Source organism: Dasypus novemcinctus, chromosome 8, assembly GCF_030445035.2.
Source record: "Dasypus novemcinctus isolate mDasNov1 chromosome 8, mDasNov1.1.hap2, whole genome shotgun sequence".
In the NCBI taxonomy this organism is placed as follows: domain Eukaryota; kingdom Metazoa; phylum Chordata; class Mammalia; order Cingulata; family Dasypodidae; genus Dasypus; species Dasypus novemcinctus.
In genome coordinates, this window is record NC_080680.1 from 77,713,098 (window position 1) to 77,735,915 (window position 22,818).

At 40.1% G+C, this 22,818-nt stretch overlaps 1 protein-coding gene across 1 annotated transcript; it reads right to left on the reverse strand.

Moving 5' to 3' along the window:
• Positions 1 to 315: 315 nt before the first annotated feature.
• Positions 316 to 21,364, reverse strand: SMU1 (SMU1 DNA replication regulator and spliceosomal factor). Its single transcript, XM_004478191.5, has 12 exons — positions 21,068 to 21,364; positions 17,767 to 17,977; positions 16,490 to 16,642; positions 12,916 to 13,026; positions 11,193 to 11,321; positions 9,215 to 9,334; positions 8,147 to 8,263; positions 7,411 to 7,538; positions 6,688 to 6,814; positions 4,584 to 4,751; positions 3,063 to 3,215; positions 316 to 1,218 (listed from the first exon to the last, which is right to left on the reverse strand). The coding sequence occupies exons 1-12, from the start codon at positions 21,091 to 21,093 to the stop codon at positions 1,120 to 1,122; spliced, it is 1,542 nt and encodes a 513-aa protein (XP_004478248.1). The 5' UTR covers positions 21,094 to 21,364; the 3' UTR covers positions 316 to 1,119.
• Positions 21,365 to 22,818: the final 1,454 nt, after the last annotated feature.

Consider the following 22,818-nt stretch of genomic DNA (forward strand, 5'->3'; position numbering starts at 1 on the left):
AAATCCTTAGTGTTGCTCAGCTATTAGGGAGCACCATCAGGCACAGGATCAGGGTATATGTACTTCAAGTCACAAAAGTTAGTTATAAGACTGAAAATTTTCATCTTTCTCCACCAGTTTTTACCTTTAAAAAAGTCTAAAGTTAAGAGGCATAAAAGACCCAAAGAAACAAATATCTCACTTTCTTGAAATAGTGCCTAGCATAGTGCCCTTTAAACCTCAACATAGGTGGCTCCATCTTCATGAAAGACATCCAAAATATTTCACAGGTTTTGTTGACTTTAAACTGGTGATGATGCACATTGCAAAAGAGACTTTGTAAATCTCATGTCCTTTATTAATTTTTCTTCAAAACAGCACATTTTCAATGCCAAATCTACCTCCACATACAAAAAGATGCCAAAACTTTGAATTCTCATAATGAATCTTACAACTAGTTCTATCCCGAAGAGACTATATTCCTAGTGTTAGCCTGAAAATTTGAAAAGGCAAACTGAGAATAATGAATGGAAGGGTGGAGGTAGTGAAATGATACCCTATTATGCATCAATTGGCCTTTTTACATTTTCACTCTATCCTACTATCCTAGGAATTGCCTTCCTGCAGTACATGAGATTTGGCAGAAATAATGTTGTCACCCCCACTTGATTCTAAGTAAATAAAATTAGATGAGCACTTATTTTACATTTAAAAACTACACCTTCAGAAGTGGTAAAGTTTATTTTTAAAAAAAGATTTCCCTTAAAGGAACAGAAAACAGCTACTGAATGGGACAGTTCCTTATTTACAAGTTGTACTGTGGGAAGTACATTTTAATCAGCATCTCAAATAATCAAAGGAGTATAATTTTTTCTAGAAATACTAGTATTTCACACTCCAAATAGATTATAGAAAACACTGCCCCATTCAGAAGCAGATAAACTAATACCTTAAAAATATACACACAAAAAGAATAACTGTTAGTTAAATGTGACTTTTCAAAAATTATTCTGAAAAGAAAAAAATTCTGTGGCTATCTCAATGTTTCCTTAAAAAGCCAGCCAAAAAAAAGAGCAACACGTGAATAATGAATACATCTTCATTTGCGTGCATGCTCTCAAGCTAGTTTAAAAAGTCGAATTAGGGTTTCCAAAGCTTCAAGAGCCCATCTTCACTGTATGTAGCAATCAGATTCTGATGAGGGTGATGTGCAATTCCAATCACATCCTTCTCGTGAACCTGTGACAGATAAAAGCACAGGGTTAGGACATACGGTTTTATAACAAATAATCCAGAAAGAGGCTCTCAGCAGAAGGGAAGCTTCCACTGCTCACAAAGGAATCAAGCCCAAGGCAGCCTCACGAGCAGCTGGAATAAAAGGTGGAAACAGGGAGGCACCAAGGAAGTAAATACAAGCAAATCAGAAACTCAAATGAGGCTATCAATTTCTGGTCATATTTTTTGTAGTTTCTCATAATGTGTAAATAACAATGCTTTGTCCCAAATCATTTTTGCATTATAGCTAATCTTATATTTAAATTCATGCTCTCATGCTAGCTTATAAAAAAGAAGAATTAGGGTTTCCAGAACTTTAGGAGTAATGATGTTATCATTTTGTAAATTCTAGGCCAAGACAGTGGCTGGCACCAAATGATTCCTCCAGCTCAGTGAACTTGTATTTTCCAGGCTCCTGAGCGAGATACTCTCCACCTCATCTTGTTTTGCTCACATCTTAGATCTGTACCTGAAGTTTCACAGGACTATATCAAAAGTTCACTCAAGAATAATTTCAGAAAAAGAGATCATAGGGAAACAGATGTGGCTTAAGCAACTGAGCTCCCGCATACCACACAGGAGGTCACAGGTTTGGTTCCCGGGGCTTCCTACAGACAAACAGGACAGTGAGCTGAGAGCTGACAGACGGGCAAGCTGACACAACAAGACACAGTAAGAGACACGAGGAGGATACACAATGAGAGACAAAACAAAGCAGGGAATGGAGGTAGCTCAAGCAATTAGATATCTCCCTCCCACTTCAGACCACATATTCCAAATGGCATAGCTAAAAGATGGAGGACCACTACAAATTCACATCACATTGTGACACAGAAATAAATGCTTATTTTGTTAAGCCACTAAGATTTGGGGATTGTTATAGAAGCTGGCATTAATTATTGTAATATATTCTCCTTGCATTGACCAAACAGCTGTAAGTTTTACAAACATCATAATATGAGTTCAATAAGATAATGTACAAGTAAGAACTTGAAAAGGATTTGGAGAGATCTAGCTACATCTGTCACTCTCCAATCCCTATGGGGAAGATCTGGCATATCTAGCCGACTATAGACAGGAATGCTCCCTTCCTTCTTCTTGGCTCTATGTATACCTATCCTATCCCCCTGAAGCTGAGCGCTCACCAAAGGATGACTTTCCCTGACAGAGAAATTAGTTCTATACAATTACCTATGGATCCTTTATTTAGTGATAAAATGATTCCATTACTTTTTTTTTTTTTTTTTTGGTCTTTTTGTTTGGTTTTTAGTTCTCTCCATTACTTTTGTTTTTTAAAGATTTATTTATTTATTTTCCCCCTTCCCCTACCCCCTCCTCTACTATTTTTGCTGTCTGATCTTCTGTATCTATTTCTCCTTTTGGTCTTCTCATTTTTTCTCCTCTAGGATTCACCAGGATTTGATCCTGGGGACCTCTGATATGGAGAGAGGTTCCCTGTTAGCTGCGCCACCTCAGTTCCTGGTTTCTGCTGTGCTTCACCTTGACTCTCCCCTTCGTCTCTCTTTTGTTGAATTGTCATCCTGCTGTGTGACTTACTCACGCAGGCACTGGCTTACCGCGCAGCACTTTCTCTTCTTTTTCACCAGGAGGCCCCAGGGATCGAACCCAGGTCCCCCCATATGGTAGGCAGAAGCCCTATCCCTTGAGCCACAAGTGCTTCCCTCCATTACTTTTTAATACCTAGCTTCACACTGATATCAGTTAATCTAGAAAAGGTGTGGACTTCAGAGCTCAGAAGCCAAAAGCATTAACATAACTTCTTTTAACCTTAAATCAGTAATACTCACGGTCAGTGTTCTCTCCAGTTTGCCAGTGACTGTGCTGAAACAATAGAGCACAAAGTCTTCCCCCACACAGTAGATCCATTCACCACGGGGAGAGAGGGCACAGCAAACAAAATCACCACCTTCTCTCTTACCGGAGCTGAAGCTTCTGACAATCTAGATTATATGACACCCCAAAACAAAAACCAAACACGTGGATTAGCAGTTTAGCCATGTGCAGCATTCTAAACACATTATTTTGCACTTTGAGAGAGAGAAATGTTATGCCCATGCAGGGTAAAAATTTGTCTCCAAGACTTGGCTTGCTCTATTTAACAGAACTTTAAAATTATCATAAATCAAGCTAGGAGAAACCAATCTCAAAATTACATACTATATGATTCCATTTATACATAAGATTCTTAAACTGACAAAATAACAGTGATGGAAACAGACGTAGAGTTGCCAGGGATTAGGGCTCGGGGAAGGGTATAACTATAAAATCACAGCATGAGGAAATTTCTTTGGGGGTGATGAAACAATCTATATCTTGATTGTGACAGCAGTTACACAAAACTACACGTAGTGAAATTTCATAGAATAATGATTACCTCCCCACCTCAAAAAAAAAAGGGGTGCATATAAAAACTTGAAATCCAAGCAAGCTTGGTATATGTATTAATGTATTGTACTGATGTCAATTTCCTGGTTTTGAGAATTATATATGGTCAGGTAGGATGTTATCTTTGAGGAAAACTGGGTGAAGGGTATACAAGAACTCTCTGTACAATTTAACTTCCATATGAATCTAAAATTAATTTTTCAAAATAAAAAACAGAACTATGAAGTGTGCTCAGCAGATGTGAACTGTGGCCCAACAGATATTGTACACCAGCCATCTCAGCTGTAGCTTCTCAACTACTATGGGGAACTCAAGGGGTGGAGACGAAGAGTACCACAAACCAGCCCCTGGGTCTTCTCCATGTTCAGGAAGATCTTCAAGTGCCCAGGCCGACATTTCAGTAGCACGGAACACATGCCAGGGGTTGGGATCTCACCCTTGATGCTCTTGACGCCCTCAGGGCTACTTTCATAGCGACAAAGGGGAGGCTCCGTGAAGCCACTGTTGCCCTTCCCCTGTGAGAGTTCTCACTTAGATCATGTGGTACCTGATGTCCCCAGCTGGTAATCCATACCACGCTGACTCGCCCTGACTCAGACAGGCACTGTTATCTGGAAAATTTCAGTGAGGTTCTGAAGGAGGCTTAAAGACAGACCAGAGCCTCATTTACCCAAAGGATGAAAAAGAAAGAGCATACTATACAAACATCCTACCTAAAGAAAGGAGATAACTTTTGAGACACTGAAGAGATACTTTATAGAATTATATAGATTAAACGTCTGAAAAACAAATAGAGCTTATATGGTTCACAGAGTGGTGAATCTGTTTTGGTTACTGCCATGTATTGGGAGGGCTAAGACCAGGATACACTTATTTAGGAATGGTCTCTAGGTCCTGTGCAAAGGTACATTCTGAGCACTCACCTGGCCCTGCATGTTCATGATGACCACCGTGTTTGATCTGTTACACACCACAAAGTGCTCTGGGTTTTTAGGAAGCAGGATCACACTATTGACGGTGATATCTGTTCCTGCCGTGCTGCCCAGGGATTTAAATGTATTTGAACATTCTGTGGTCTTCATATTCCAAACCTACCACACAGAAATTTAAGACATTAAGGTTTTTTTTGTATAAGGATTTCTGACATTTTGATGTTATCAAAAAAATAAAATTGATGCAGAAAAAAGAAATTTCTTGATTTTACGTCTAAATACCCAGCATTGCCAAGTACTTAGTAAGCACTCATCTATTTGTTGACTAGTTGGCACAAACTAAACAAAAGTCACAGAGTTAAATAATAAAACCCTTTAAATCTATTATCTTTTTCTTGCACATTTTTCCTTGGCTAAGAAAGCTACCTATCTTTAAAATTAGCTATGTGTCAACATTGCTACTGTCAAACAACTAGGAAGCTATCCTTGTCTGAAAATCAAAATTAAATGTAGGAAGAAAAAAAAAATCAAATGGAGGCTTTTAAAATGCTCCTGTCCAGGACCCTATCCTGAGATTCTTATTTGGTAGGTCTGGGGTAATAATGTGCATTCCTTTCAATAGTTCCAAAAATGATCCTAATATATACAGCCTATGTTGAGAGCCACTGACTAGAAGTCACAATGTTAGCTCACATAGGAGGATCCATCAAGTGGCAGCCACTCTTGGCGACATGTATTTACCTCTCCCAGTCCAATATCTCTTGTTAACAGTTCTCTACCATGATGCTTTTCACCCTTGCCTTCCTGGGATGCTATAAACAAAAGGAGTTAAATCAGGCATCACAATTATTAAAACCTGAGATGTGCTCAGAAGTCCAACTATTGCATGGCATTATCTGGACACTACTCACTTAATGAGGTAGCAATGTCCCAAAGGCATGGGCTATGTTGTATGTGTCCTCTGTGCCTTCAATAGAGCAAAGCACAAAACAGATGTTTAATAAAACCTACAAAATGAGAAGAAAAGAGTTGCCCCACTAGTTGCCCCAGTGTCTATTTTCCACACTCTGCTCTGAAGGCAAGCTGAACATTTCAGAGATCAACAGCTCTAAGGTGTGTAGTGCTTTTGTCCAAAAGGTCAGGTATGTTTTACCCAAATCAAAACAGAAGCAGAAAGACCACAAAACAGAAAGGCCTAGATAAGTCACTCTGCAATGGCATCTACAGATTGTAAACAAGGCCTGTATATAGCACAAAGAGAGCAAATGTCATCATTAAACTACTCAGAGCTATATGTATTCTCCACCCATCCTGAGGGAGAATACATCCCCTGCCTCAGATTTCTATTTCAATTCCCAAAAAGCAGTTTCAGAGGGGGCCCTGACTTTTAAGTACTTGCATTAAAATGTCTAGCTTTTTTGGCAGAAAGCACTAACTCATAAGGCAATTTAGAAGCAGGCCCATTATGTAAATACAGTGTCTCAAAGATCTTTAGCAATTTTTTATTTGGGATTCTGATATCTTTTCTAGAAAATAAGGTCCTTTCTTCAAATAACTAAACCTCTTAGAAGTAGTGAAAGTCCATTGCTCTTAGCTGAGGGCCAAAACAGTTTTTTTAAAAAAGGCAGTTAAATACCCACCCTCCAAAAAAAACCACCTCAGTATTTGAAAGCTGGCTTGGTTCTTCTCTGCACCTCTCCTGCTCCTCTATAAATACTATATTGTGAAGGCCCTGAATGTGGTTAGGCAGCTCAACAAAAAAGATTTACTGGGCCACTGAGATGTGAATTTGACTACTAAGGGTGGGGCTATACCTATATCAAGATTAACTACTGTGCTTATCTGAGAATGACGAATGATTTGAGTGTAGGACTCCCAACCTTCCTCTTCCTGCACATGACGTTTGTTTGGAGTTTTATTTGAGATCGCCAGGCCAACAGGGATAACCCACAGAATATTATTACTGTCTCATACTCAATTATGTTATAAACGGCTAATAAAGAGCTTTTCTTCACCACAATTATCACCACTGATAATTCCTCAAAGGACAAAGATGAAAAGACACCCCAAAATAAACCAAAACCAAATACTTAACCTTCACAGTGCCATCAGAGGATGCACTGATAATATAATGTCCATCTTGTGTAAATGTTGCTTCGTTAACAAAGGAGGAATGGCCACGAAATTCCTTCAGAGTTTTCCCAGATTTTAAGCCATGAATTCTATCACATATAAAAGCAAAGGAAAAGAACAATTAATAGTCAATATATTATGGATAGAACCAAGTGTTGAATGAATGTATTTTAGCTGAATTACAGAAGCTCATGTTATACTACTATTAAGTGAAGAAAGAGGGCTATCCAATTGTGCAAGAAGTGTAACTTTCATTTTATCTAAAGCAAAAAAACCCAGAACAAAATCTTTGCACAGAAAAGAGATTGGGAGAAAATAAGCTAGTAACACCACAAGCTTCTATTCAAGGACAGACCTTTACAAAAAACTGGTTATCATAAGATTCATAATCAATAGGCCTGCAGGACTAGGAATCTGTATTTGTTAACAAGCCCTCTAGGTGATTCTGATCACAGCTGGAAAAACATGAAATAATGCTATAATCCCTTTCTAATCTTTCTTGTGAGTAGACACTCCAATGGACAAAAGGATAGCACTGTTAGCTGTAGTTTGACAGGGGAAATGAAGTCTCACATACCCTCACTCTCATATCACACTGTCCTGGTGAAAGCATTAAGAATCACTAGTACCTCCCTCCTGGGCCTCATCAGACCTGAGTATTTGGAGTTTGGGGGTTCTTACTTACCTAATTGTCTGGTCAAATGAGGCACTGAGGATCTGGCTGCTATCCTTAGAAAAGCTTAGACAGGTAACGCCTTTACTGTGTGCCCTTTCAAATCTCCGTAAACACTGTCCACTCTGAATCTTCCATACCTTTGTTAAAAAAAAAAAAAGAGTAAAAACTTAAGAGAGTCCTACAATAGCCTGCAGAGTTGAGAAAGAGGCAATGCTCACTAATATACTCCAACAGCATTAAAAATGCAGGCCAAAAGCTGAATATGATGTTTGCATCATATAGTACAATGACAACTGAATCCTTTGAAACTTAAATGTCTTTCCTTATTATTGAAACAAAAATTTAGACACTTAGCAGAAACCATTCTGTACTTTATCTAGGCCAGAGTATTTTACCAGCAATAAATATAAACCATAGCAATCAATTATAAGCCATCCCCTGAAAAAAAAAAGCAAAGTACAATACATTATATAAGGTGAGCAAGGGTGGTACAGCAGAAAGGGCATGAGCAGGTCTGGATAAAAGTACCAGATCTATCACTCACCAACTGTGTGACCTTAAACAAGTTATTGGACCTCCCTGGGCAGTTATTAATAGGATTAAACAAGAAAAATAAAGTGGTTACCATCAAATTGATGCTCAATAAACGATAGCTATTATTATGCTGAATATGTATAGGGTACTACCTCATTACAAAAGAATTCTCAAAATGTCTCCATACAAGAGTTTGTGTAGTAATCCGTACCTTGATTTTTCCATCTTGGGCTCCAGTTGCTAACATTTCTGTATCTCTGCTGAAACACATGCAGAGAACAGCATCATCCATCATCATAAAGTTATCCTGGGCCTGGTACTTAAGATCCTAAAGGAAACAATGGTAAGCAATTATCAAAATAACGCCAACACTACATTGCCCTAAGCCTCTACAAACTCACTGAAAAGCAGGATAATGGATTGTGCTTGCTCTGAATCTCTGGAGCAACTGAAGTGCCATGTACATATTGTTCCTAATGAACAAGTGATAATGTTGGGAATAATTTTATACAATTCAGATTAATATTGAAAAAAATAATATTCTAGAGTTTTGCTCACTGATTTTTTTTCATTTCATTTTCCTTCCATCTGTTGGACAAAATTTCCATACAGATCCATATTTTACATTTGGTTCTTTAATAAACCAAAATTTCTTTATGTAAGGATATGAGGTAAGAAACTAATGATTTTTTCAAACTGTCAGTACTTTCCCTAAAACAATTTATTGACTAACCTATTTATTTGTGATGGTTCTTCTAGTATCCATTACTGCTCAAATGGAAATATCCATATTCTCTAATTGTAAAGTAATATTGCTTTAAGGTTTAAAAACAAACAAACCAAAAAGAAAAATATATAAAGTAGAAAATGAAAATCATTCAATACATCCACTATTCAAGCAGTGGAATTCAGAAAATTCTCAGTGAATAAAATAAAGTCCACATGGATAAAAAATGAAATAACCAGAAGAAATTATGGGAGAAATGATGGATAAATTTGATGAGACAAAAAATGTCAAAGTTTGTAAAGAAAAGTTAAAAAAAAAAAACAGTATGGAAAAATATATTTGCAATACATATTACAAAGGCTGGTTTCCTCAAAATAGAAAAGAGCTCCTTAAATCAATAAGAAATTTTTTAAAAATTTACAGAAGTAATCATACTCATAATACTCAGACCCTTTCTCAATTCATCTGACTTAAGAGATAAACACAGAAAAGCAGTAATTCAAAGCCAGTAATTCTTCTACTAGGGAAGTTAATATATTTAAAATACTTTACCTTTCTGATTTTTCCAGTTGTAAAGTTCCATACTTCAATGAATCCATCAACAGACCCAGTGACCAGATACTGACCATCTGGAGAAAACCGAGCACACTCCACATGTGATTTCTGACCAAACTGTTTCAAATGAAACAATGAAATAGATACATTTTATCTCGAGGCCTTAAAACAATTCCCATTTTAACCTTCTGACAAACCCTACCCTAGCATAAAGTAACAAAGTCATGGTTGGCCCTACCTTAAGGAGTTTTTCTGCATCTAGACACAGGATGACAGTCGCTGTATTTTCCGACCAGTTCTATGTCTAGACTCTCTGTTGAAACTTGTTTTTTTTTTAACGTGGATTTGATATTTCCAAAGGGAGGGGAAAAAAACTGTTGAAACTTGTTTTTTTTTTAACGTGGATTTGATATTTCCAAAGGGAGGGGAAAAAAACTATTTTAACATGGGACTTAGCTCAGACCATGAGTTTTCATTAGAATCAGCCATTGTTAGCATGACTTTCATGCAATGTAATAATGGCCTAATATGATCCTGTAGTGCATCTGAAAAAAAACACAAACTCTTTTTGTCCAAAACAAATGTTTGTTTTCCTATACTATTTTGTAAACAAACTTCCAATTACTATGTTTTTTCATGACCTTCATTAATCTAATGATAACATGTGGCTATTTAACTTTGTGAGAACTAATTAAAGTAGATAGACTGGGGAAGCGGACGTGGCTCCAACTAATAAAGTGTCCGTTTACCATATGCAGGGGCCAGGGCTCTATACCCAGGACTCCTGACCCATGTGGTGAGCTGGCCCACGTGCAGTGCTGCCGCACGCAAGGAGTGTTCCCTATGTAGGAGAGCCCCATGCACAAGGAGTGCGCTCCGCAAGGAGAGCTGACCTGCATGAAAAAAGCACAACCACCCAGGAGTGGTGCTGTACACACGAAGAGCTGATGCAGCAAGATGACACAACAAAAAGAGACACAGTTTCCCAGTGCCACCTGATAATACAAGGGGACACAGAAGAATACACAGCGAATGGACACAGAGCAGCCAACGGTGGGGGGGAGGGAATAGAAATAAAATAAATCTTAAAACAAAACAATAAAGTTGATAGACTGATGCCTGGTAAATGGCATCCTGCGCATTTACCAGTGACAATGCTCCCAGTAACACATGAAAACTACAGAATATTAGATGCAAAGAGCAGAAAAAAGCTCTATTTTGAATTTCATTTTAAATGCCAAAGAAGGAAGAGTGTTTATAATAGAAAATCTTAGCTCAGCAGCATAATTATAATAGGCTTCTACTTGTCACAAGGCTTCAGCCAGAGTAAATAAAGGTAGTGCTTAAAAATATCTTTATCTATAAGTCAGAACATGTAGTCCAGAAGACAAATCCAAAACACTAAACCATGGTCAAAGATTTGAGGAATATAAGGTATTTTAAAATCCATGAATTCATTTGAGCACAAACCGAGTGAAAAAATGTAATATAAAAGAGATGCTGAAGTATGCTTAGAATTCTGGGAATGCAGCAATTACTTGATTGTGCTTTTTCCAAGAAAGTTTGAGATTTAAAAAAACAAGAACCAGCCATAAGATGATAAAATCATTTTCCTCAAATATCCCATAAGCCCACTTTACAATCCATGCCTGGGGCACTCTGCCTGCCCCACTGCAGGCAAACACACACTGCTGAATACGACAACTGTAAGGAACATTCAGTTAGTCCTATTCTTCAAACGCTGGCTTCTTGAGAGGAAGTATAAGTACAGATGCTGCACTACATGTCAAATATATGTCCACTTGGCTAGACATCTGAGCCAGGCCAAAGCAGTACTCCAGTGGATACCAGCAGCCATCTAAATGTTCTGACAGAGCTGAAGAATGAAATCTGCTACCCAAGCTTCTGGCACGGGGCCTGGCTGAGCAGATATTAAGTGCTCAACAAATGCTTACTCACTGACCAAGGAGCCTACCTTAATATGCCTGCTCAGCTGTGTAGGAAACTTTTCTTCTTCCACATCTTTGACAGCTGCTTTGCCTCGGAACAAATCTATGGTCATGCCGGGAGGAAGCAATCCCTGGTGCTGCTGCCACTTCAAAGCCTATGAGTAAAGAAATGAACAGTAACCCACTCATGTGTTTTTAAGGTCTGATTCCTAACTGCTAGACAAAGTCACCCCCAAAAGAACAAGGTTCAGAGGAAACTGAGCCCTACAAGCCCACCACCATCTTTGGCCATCCAATCACAATAAAATCTGCTTGTGTCCTGGGGATACAGGCTGATCTCAGAGTGGGAAAAGATTCTGGGAGCTACCAAATTGGTCCCACACCTATTTTCTCATGGGTGTGGCTTTCATTACAAATAAAATTTGAAAACAGAAATTTCCCAGGACTCCAACACCCAAACACAGTCACTGCTCATACTTGATGTACTTCCTTCTAGTTCTCCCCCCTCGTATATGTATGTAATTAAGCTAGTTGTAGTTATACTTTAAGTAAAATTTTATATCATCATTTTTTCACCTATTATCAGTTCATACTATGACATAACTATCATTTCTGATATTTCACTCATCCAAATAATGCTGCAACAAACATCTTTGCACATATGGCTTTTTCTATTGAGGAATTTAGTCCCTTGGAATAGATTCCTAGAAGAGGGAATTACTGGATCCAAAAAGAACATGAATGGTTAAGGCTCTTGAGAGCTTGTTTGGAGGTTCTAGCAGGGGAGTGCAATTACTCAAACACCCTTGACTGAGGACCAGTCCTCCTCACCTGAGCACACAGCTTCGGGAGGGACACACATGGACTGGTAAGGGAGGAAGGGGACAGGCACCTAGCCAGTCAGATAAGCTGACTCAACCCCAGTGATCAAGGAGGTTACAAATGTTGTAGCCAGATCACCCTCACATCCATTAAGGCTCTTGATACAAACTGTTTTCCAAAAAGGCTGCCTCCAAAAGTTATGATCACAACAGTATATGAGACTAAACCATGGGGGGTGGGGGTGGGGGTGGGGGTGGAAAAATCATAGTCTTTGGAAACAGACTGTCCTGGGCCAACTATATAACTTCAACTCTCAATTCTGCGAACTCAAAAAGTAAGGAAAAAAGCCTAATTTTCTAGAGGTGTTGAAAGGACAAAACAATATATGCCAGGCTCATGTAAGGCACATGCTCATATAAAAGGCACAGCAATAGCAGCTACCCTTTATTGAACTACGTTCCAGTCAACGCTTGAAGTGCTTTACACATACCATCTCATTTAATGCTTACAACAACATGATGAGTAAATAGTATCACAAAACTTAAGTAACTTGTCCCAGGCCTCATAGCTAGCAATCTAATTAGAGTGAACTATTGTTCAATTTGCCCAGGATAGCTCCCATTTGCACCCAGTATCCAAGCATCGTGATCAAAAGCACCCCATTTACTCTCAAAAGGTATACTGTATTTTGGATATAAACTCTATGATAACCCTAATTCTAAACAACTCTATACTCTTAATCACTAAGCTATGCTGCCTCTTCTGGAAGAGAGAGATGTGGAATGGCACAGCTCTTGGTATGAGCAGGTCTATAGGTGGTCCCCCAGTTATTTTCACATCCAATTTCTTTAACTCATACATATAGTTAATACACAGGAAGTGGTACTGGAGTTCAGGGTTATTTCCGTTCCATCAGGGTTTAATTACCTGTCCCAGCAATGCCATGAGACGAGATGGAGGGACTACACTGACTTCCCCAGCTAAGGCCTGGGCAATTGCTGCTCTTCTCTTTTCTTTACTACTTCCATCTGGATAAGCCTGAAAAAGGAGAGCAATAGCATGATTTCCAAGAAGCAGCAGCAAGCTATGAATGTGCTTATTAAGGTGGGGGGGGCATTAAACGAACAAGCAGAAACATTCAAAGAGGAAAATATGAAAAACTGCCCAGTTAGAATGGAAATTAATTAAACAAATTTTGTTTTTAAGAATGACTTCCATGGGAAACGGACTTTGGCCCAGTGGTTAGGGCGTCCGTCTACCATATGGGAGGTCCGCAGTTCAAACCCCGGGCCTCCTTGACCCGTGTGGAGCTGGCCATGCGCAGCGCTGATGCGTGCAAGGAGTGCCCTGCCACGCAGGGGTGTCCCCCGCGTGGGGGAGCCCCACGCGCAAGGAGTGCGCCCGTGAGGAAAGCCGCCCAGCATGAAAAGAAAGAGCAGCCTGCCCAGGAATGGCGCCGCCCACACTTCCGTGCCGCTGACAACAGAAGCGGACAAAGAAACAAGACGCAGCAAATAGACACAGAGAACAGACAACCGGGGGGGGGGCGGGGGAATTAAATAAATAAAATAAATCTTTAAAAAAAAAAAAAAAAAAAAAAAAGAATGAACTTCCAGGAAGCAGATTTGGCTCAAGCAACTGGGCTCCTGTCTACCATACAGGAGGTCCAGAGTTTGATGCTCAGGGTCTCCTGGTGAGGGCAAGCTGGCTCGTGTGGCGAGCTGGGTCACGTGGAGTGCTGGCCTACATGGAGTGCTGCCCTGTGCAGGAGTGCTGGGCCATGCAGAGAGCTGGCAAAGCAAGATGACGCAACAAAAAGAGACACAGAGAAGAGATAATACGAGATGCAGCAGATCAGGGAGCTGAGGTGGTGCAAGAGCATGATCACCTCTCTCCCACTCCAGAAGGTCCCAGGATCGGTTTCTAAAGCCGCCTAATAAGAATACAAGCAGATGCAGAAGAACGCACAGCAAAAGGACTTGGACACAGATAGCAGACAACTGGGGCGGGGGTGGGGGTGGGGGAAGGAGATAAATAATCTTTGGGAGGAAAAAAAACTTCCCAATCCCAATCTGACCACTTGCAGTTCAAAAGAATGAGATGGAGGGAACTGAGGTCAGCCAACACACACTGCTATTTCTGATAAGAGTCCAAGTAAACCACATCAAAGCCAGAATTGTTTTTCCAGTATTTGAAAAATCTGTGGAGCTGATTTAATTCATTATACACCTGTGTAATTATACACCTGTGTAATTTTTTTAAAAAAGATTTATTTCTCTACTGCCCCCGCCCCAGTTGTCTGCTCTCTGTCCATTCGCTGTGTGTTCTTCTGCGGCACCAGGAATCTGTGTTTCTTTTTGTTGCATCATCTTTTTGTGTCAGCTTCTGTGTGTGCAGTGCCACTCTAGGGCAGGCTGCACTTTTCTTTCACGCTAGGAGGCTCTTCTTATGGGGCGCACTCATTGCGTGTGGGGCTCCCCTACGTGGGGGACATCCCTGTGTGGCACAACCCTCCTTGTGTGCATCAGCACTACACATGGGCCAGCACCACATGGATCAAGAAGGCCCGAGGTTTGAACCGCGGACCTCCCATGTGGTAGGCGGATGCCCTATCCACTGGGTCAAGTCTGCTTCCCCTGTGTAATCTCTTCAGGTCAAATACTTCCAATCCAGAAATTCTTCCTCACCTCTAACTTAAAGCCTGTCCTAGAAATCTAAACTACTTTCCTTTATCTTCATGGTTTCTGTGAGTTTACTTTAACTTTCCATTATCCAGTGTCTTTTAAATTCTTCATCCTCCTATCTGGACAACCTTCAGTGAAAGACTAGGTGGGAAAGAATCAAACTATACCTGTAATGACGTTTTGGAAGAGAAAGTGTCATTCAACTGCAGTTGTGCGCCACCTTCCCTGTTACCCAGCCACCTCCCCATTCTTGATCAGTTGTATTGGTAGACAGTTGCTATTTGCGAGTCCAACACACCACTCAGAATATAATAAGGTAGTTGAGAAAACTGGATTTTTATGTCATCAAGATAAATCTATCAGGTTCCTAAATGTCAGCCCTGGATCTTGACTAATTTTGAAATGTTATTTATTCCTAATAGGAAATTGTGGACTCCACAATTAAGAAGGGACTAATTTCTTCTGTTTCGGAACTGAATTAGCTTTCAGACCAGCAGGATACCATTTAGTAAATTCTTTTTCTCATACTAGTATGTTTTCTCCGTTGGTAGCCTCTTGTTAGTTTTTGAGCTTGTAAACTCCAGGGAAAGATAAGAATACTCACCCTTTAATATGTGTAGAGATCATATAAGATCACTATTAATATCTATATAGACAACTAGAATATGTTAGATATGTATAACTGGAAGGCTATTTTCTACTTAGTATCTTTTAAATTTCTATTTTTTTTTCCACTTTATTGTCATTATTGATCTTTTCATTTGAAATGCACTTAAACCTTAAGCTTTTTAAAGGGAAAAAGTATCAGTCACCATGTTTGGCTGAGAAGCATAAGCATGAGCTACTAGGGACTGGGAGAGCCAGAAGAAAACTCTGTCAGAGGCAAGAGGTACAAATGCAGTGCAGTGTCCAAACCAGTAGTCAGGCAGCACTTCAGGACCAGGTAAACACTTAAGACTGGTGTGAGAATGATATCAGGAGGAACAGGTATAGCTCAGTGGCTGAGCACCTGCTTTGCACATACAAGATCCCAGGTTCAATTCCCAGTACATCCTTAAAAAAAAAAATTCTGATTTTTTTATTTTAACTAACCAACACACAATCCTCTAAAATGGGAATAAATGGGAAGGAAGACCCTTCAAAAGACTAAGAAAACTGAACAAAATTATTCTCTTTAATAAATGCAATTTAGGCTAATAAATATGATGAGACAGCATCATTCTCAAAACTTACATCAAAAGTACAAAATACGTAGAATAAAGTATTAAAAATATCATATCAGAGAAACGGATGTGGCTCAACCAATTGGGCTCCCATCCAGGGTTTGAAGCCCAGGGCCTTCTGGTGAGGGCAAGCTGGCCCACTCGGAGTGCCAGCTTATGTGGGAATGTGACCCTACACAGGAGAGCTGCCCTGCATGGGAATGCCACCCTACGTGGGAAAGTCACCCCACGCAGGAGTGCTGGCCGATGCAGAGAGCCAGCACAGCAAGAGGATGCAACAAGAAACACAGAGGAGAGAAAATAAGAAGACATAGTAAAACAGGGGAGCTGAGGTGGTACAAGAGAGTAATTGCCTCTCTCCTACTCCGGAAGGTCCCAGGATCAGTTTCCAGAGCCACCTAATGAGAATACAAGCAGACACAGAATAACACACAGCAAATGAACAGAGAGAACAGACAACGGGGGGAACGGGGAAGGAGTAAATAAAATAAATCTTAAAAAAAAAAAAAAAAAAAAAATATATATATATATATATATATATATATCATACTATATTTCCAAAACAAGAGTTTCTTTTCATTACCACAGTCATACCTCACGAGGATCAAAATAAGATCTGGCCAAGAGGTTCTCCAGATGAATATACCGCTCTGGCTGTGTTTGTTTTAACATGATCATGGGGTCAGTTTGTCTCAGAAGTGATCTGGCAGCACCCAACTCACGAAGTTCTATCAATTCGAGAACCACCTGGACAATTGAAAGAAAATAGTTGTTTCAACGTATTTTTTTAATTAATATTTCTTTTTCTGTAGTTTCTGAAGGAGATATGGCCTGTCAGATTTCCAATATTGGGAAATCCTCCCTTTTCTTTTCACTAGAGATTTCAGGTGGACAAATGAAGTAATTATAAGTAATTACTGGGAAGTGGATGTGGCTCAAGCATTTGAACACTTAGCTGTCACATGGGAGGTCCCTGGTTCGGTCCCCAGTGCCTCCTAAAGAAGACATGGAGCTGGTGTGAAGGGCAGGCTCAGCAAGCTGATGCAACAACACAAGAAAAAAAACATAACAAGAGACACAACAAAAGCAGGAAGCAGAGATTCCCCGTGCCTCCTAAAAGAAGATGAGCAAGACAGCAAGCAGGCACAACAAGCTGATACAACAAGAGACACAAAGAGGAAAACATAATGAAAGACCTAACAAAGCAGGGAGTGAAGGTGGCTCAAGTGATTAGGTACCTCCCTCCCACACTGGAGGTTCCAGGTTCGTTCCCAGTGCCTCCCAAAGAAACAAGGAAGACAAACAGACACAGCAAGCGCAAAACGACAAGGGGGAGAGGAGAAATAAATAAGTAAAATAAAATGTAAAAAAATTAAAAATAAAAATAATAAAATTACTTCAATTCTTCCACCTCCATCCTTCATTTTTAGTTTTCCAATCTCCCCTTTTCTCAGGCCCCTTGTTTAGAACACAGATGCTGAAGAAAACTAAAGATGGGACTATCTCCATGGGCGCCACAGAGACCATTGTCCAGTTAGTGAAATTTCCTTTGGGGAATTACCGAATTCATATGGACTATAAAGAAACAAACCAACTTCACTGTTTTTACTTCAAACAATTCAAAATTCTTATTTCTAGAAAGTCCATTCTGCTCATTTAATGATGACTTAAGAAATAATCTCAATTTGGGAAAACTCTTGGCCTTTCCAAGAGATTTTTTTTAAATTACAAAGTAAAATCAAGACTTGGCAATGTAAGTTTTAAGGGCTGTCATATCCCCATAGCTTTTGAAGGAAATTTCACTGATGTTTCCCAGTCAGTGGGTCCATGATAAGCCAACCCAAGGGCATCAGAATCACCAGCATTTTTACCTGTTCATAGAGGTCAATGAGGGTTTTATCTGGCAATTTCAGAGACTGTATAGCCTGTAAAACAGTATCCCAATGGCCACTATTAATATCAGCCACAAAACTTTCAATGCTGTCCACTGTATTCAGAGACACAGTAGTCTCCTCCTGTAAGGTGGCTAATGCCCGATGTAAACTGTTCTCCTTCAGGTACTGCATAATGAGTCGGATCACACTGAAAAACAAAAGTAAGTCGTCTAGTTCAGGATCCTCACACATCAGAGAGGTCAAATAAAGCCCATCCTAGCTTATTTTTCCTACTCATCCTCCTCTTACCACCTTTTTTTTTTCTTTATCACGCTAGCAAAACTTTCCAATAATCACAGAATCTGAGTTACAACGGGACCATTCTGCCTCTTCCCCCATCTCAGAGACAGAACTGGAGTTCAGAAAGGGAAAACAATTTCCCTAATTATCTCACAACCAGCTAGAAAGGGAGTTAGTACCAAGGTGGCTCTCTTAAATCCCAGGCCAGAAATCTTTTTATTATGCCCAGTTTCTTCCTATGCCTCCTCACCTATCCACTGCCTTTATTACCAAACTTTCAACAAGTGAAATAAAAAACATTGTGGATTCAGTTTCCTAAGGACAATTTCCAAATGCTGAGAAAAGCAACCATTTTCACCAAGTAACAAAAAAACTATTTACACTTCTTCATTTTGAGCTTGATAATAGGGAGCATGGTGAAAAAAACCTCTTCATAGAGACTGTACAACTTCACTGGATCATACTGTGATACACTGTTCTCTCTTCCTTATTCTCTGCTCCCACCCATCTGCCTGCAGAGAAACCAAGAATGTAGAACCTTCTCTCGCCTTCAGGCAGGCATCAGCCCCATTATACTTTGCACACTTACTGGTATAAAGCTGCATTAATATGGTAGCTACTAACCACAGGTGGCAAAGGAACACTAAAAATAAGGCTAGTGTGAAGGAGCAAATTTCTAATATTACTTAATTTTAAAAGATGATGTTTGATTCAGTAGCAGAAAACTTATAAATGTGAGAATCTACTTTTACAACTGTAAAATCTACGAAACACATCAACTATTTCCTATAAAAATTGAGTAATTAAAATGAGATGTGCTATTAGCGTAAAGTATACACCAGATTTCAAAGATTTAATACCCCAAAAAATGTCAAATATCTCAGTAATTTTTATATTTATTCCATGTTGAAATAACAGAATTTGTATATACTGGGTCAGATAAAATATTTTATTAAAATTATTTTCACCTGTTGTGTTCTATGTTTTAAAATTTGGCTATTAGAAAATTTACAAGTACATATGTAGCTCATATTATATTTCTTTTGGACCATGCTAGTACAGAGGTCAGATGTTCAGTTTGGAATTCAGTCAATTCTCTATCCTAGGGGAAAAAATAACCATAAAATCACAAACATTTTATTATATGTTTACCAGATTTACAGTACTTACAGTGCCAGGTATTATTCTAAGCATTTTACACAGATTAATTCATTTAATCATCAAAATATTATCATCATCCCCATTTACAGGTAAAGATTTGACCGACCAGGTATCAAATATATATAAGCGGAAAAATCTGGCAGTGTAGCTCTTGAACATACATTCCTTACAAGAAAACAATCATACCCTTCCAAATTCCTGCAGAAGAAAACTGACTACTACTTGCAGCTCTATTGAAAAAATCATCTTTCTCTCACAGCCCATTTAAAAAGTGCCTCCAACTTAGACCTCTGCTTTCCAGTACCATAGTATTTTCCTTAGCACACTTCCATTGACTTCCATTTTGCACTCCTGAAATGAGAAACTCCCACAAAGCCCTCACACTTCTCTTAGCACAAATCAAATTCACTACCTTCAAACACAAAGTAATACATAAATCGCCGAAAGCTTTGGAAATAGTTCCGGGATTTGAATCAGAGCTCTGTCACTTACTAGCCATGACCTTGGGCAAGTGAGTTAACATCTCTAAGTCTGATTCCTGATCTGTTAATAAAAATACTACCCTGTTGTGTTACTGAAAGGACTGACTATATATACTGCTTACAGAGTACCTAGCTCATAAAGTATTTCTTAAACGGTAGCTATTGCTGATAATAAAAACATGCAGCAGCCACTGCTGCTACAGCCAGGGTGCCTAAGGCTGTGAGAACAGTCAGTGTCTCCTACCTTCCAGGCCCCAAACCGTGCTGCCCTTTCCTACTCCTACCCTGATGTAGTTCCTATCTCCTATACTCCCATTCACCCTACTTTAATTTTCTTCACAGCATTTACCAACATCCACCTCCCTTTTAACTCATTGTTTTTGTCTACTGTGACATTCCAAATCACAACTACATTCTGTAAAAGCATGGATTTTGGTCTGTTTTATTCACTGCTGTATTCTTAGCATCTAGAATGGCAATGGCACAGAGTATCAATACTTGTTGAATGAATAAATCTCCCTTCCTTCCAGGAGAGCTTTTCAGGACAGACACTCTCCCTACTTTACAGTCAGGACACAAATGTTAAGTCTGATGATTTAATTATTAAGTGTTGGCAAGGACAGGGTGGCGTCCTGGAGAAGTCTGCAGTCATTCATTTAACTCAGTCTCTCACTCCATTACCACCACCACCCTCCCTCCGCCTCCCAATCTGTCATTCTCCTGGCCCAGTCTCCAGATTCTGTCTATCCTTTGAGCCACACAGAGCTCGCAGACTAATCAAACTTCGGTTTCAAATAGAGCCTGCTAAAATTGCTAGTCGTTCATTAATTCCAAAACAGTAACTGAGCTTCTACGGGGTTCTAGACACGGGGACCATAAGAAAAAAGGAGCCTGCACAAGCTAATGGGGTGGGCAGAAAAATAAACAATGACAATACTGGGTGAAAAGTGCTAGACACAGGGAAGTAAAGGGGGCTGTGCAAGCACAGGGAGAAAACGAAACACTTTGCTTAAGGCGGGTCGCGAAGAAAAGAAAGGCTTGGAGAGTCCAATCCCTCTTGCACACATAACTAAACTGGAGTTCTGAGTGGATCGTTAATTTGCTCAGGGGTCAGCGGAGGCGGATCTTCAAGGCGTAGGTTCTGCCCACAGCCCAGCGCAACCTCTTGAGGGGCCTTCCCCTTCACGTCTCAAAGCTGCCCCTTTTCTCGATGGCCCGCCTCCGAAGGAGCCAGATCCAGGAAGTTTTTGCGGGGGCAAGGAAATGCCACTACACTTCCGAACCTCTCGGACGCCTCTCCGCAGCACCTCCCGGCCCCCGCTACGCCGCGAACACTCGCCACCCCTACGACTTACTCCGAGGACTCAATTTCGATCGACATTGTGTTATCTTTCCTGGAACCGGACCTGCTCCACTCTTAGGCCTCGCCGTACGAACGACACCTCCGGCGGCGGCTTTACGACACTTCCGCTCGCTGTCTGGGCGCTAAGGCCCGGAGGCGGTATATATACCCAGACGGGCGTGCAGTACGTGAGGGGCGGAGCCTCGAGGGGCGGCCAAAGTGGACGGGGCATTCCCTCCTGCTCTGGGAAAAAGGCTCTTCCGGTATCTTCCCTGGAGAGACTCCTCTTTAGAAGCGCTCGGTTGGAAATGTGGCTTTTATTTGATGCAATTACTAGGTTAGATTTAAAGATAGGCTTGGAAATTGTGCTTTTATTTGATGGAATCAAATAGGTTCGAGTTAAAGATAGAATTGAAATTATACCTGATTGGTCAGTTAATATATTCAAAAGCAATGGAATACTAGTCAACATTCATTAACATTAGTAGGTATAGTTAACAGTTAAAAAAATAAAAAGACTGAAGGTAAAACACAATCAGTCTGCTTTCGAAAGGTTGGGACCTAGTTGAGATTTGCATACCCACTTCTTGGAAAGAGCTAAATTACTTGTAGCATTTTCCAACTAAGTGTTTAGTTGAAGAGTTTCACTGCAGTTGGTACCATTACTGGAAGACCAGTGAAGCAAAACGCAAATGAAGAGAGATTTGACATTCCTTCTAACACTTAAAATAATACATTATTAAATTAATAGAGACAAATGAAATGTAGGGATATCAAATAATAAAGACTTTAAAAATATTTATTATGGGGAAGTCGACTTGGCACAAAGGATAGGGCATCCGCCTACCACATGGGAGTTCTGTGGTTCAAACCTCGGGCCTCCTTACCTGTGTGGAGCTGGCCCACATGCAGTGCTGATGCACGCAAGGAGTGCCCTGCCACGCAGGGGTGTCCCCTGCGTAGGGGAGCCCCACGCTCAAGGAGTGTGCCCCATAAAGAGAGCCGCCCAGCGCGAAAGAAAGTGCAGCCTGCCCAAGAATGGCACCCCACACACACACAGCTGACACAACAAGATGATGCAACAAAAAAAGAAACACAGATTCCCAGTGCCGCTGATAAGGATAGAAGCGGTCACGGAAGAGCACACAACAAATGGACACAGAAAGCAGACAACTGGGAGTGGGGTGGGGGAAGAGAAATAAATAAAAATAGATATATATTTATTACGACCCTATATTTAAAAAAAAATTTTTTTTTGAGGCCCACGGGCCTGAGATTGAACCCAGGACTTTGGAAACAGGAAGCCAGTGCTCAACCACTGAGCCACATCGGCTCCCCTGTGTTGGTTTTTTCATTTATTTACTTGCTTGATTTTGGTCTTTTTAGGAGGCACTGGGAACTAAACCTGGGATCTTCCATGTGGGAAGCAGGCATTCTATCACTTGAGCCACATTTGGTCCCCAAACCTATATACGTTTTAAAAAATATTTGCAGCACCATAAGAAATTTATGTTGCAAAAATTGCATGTTGGAATTTTTTATTTGGAAATTTCCTATCGGCTTTCAGTGTTATCTGATACTGTCCCCAGAGGCTTTTCACACATCTTCCCTGTAGTCTTTTTATTTTAAAATATTTAATTATTTATTTTTTCCTCTTCCCCTCCTCTTTCCCTGCTGCTTTTGCTGTCTGTGTTGTCTTCTCATTTTCTCTCCTCTAGGATTCACCAGGCTTTGATCCTGGAGACCACTGATGGGGAGAGAGGT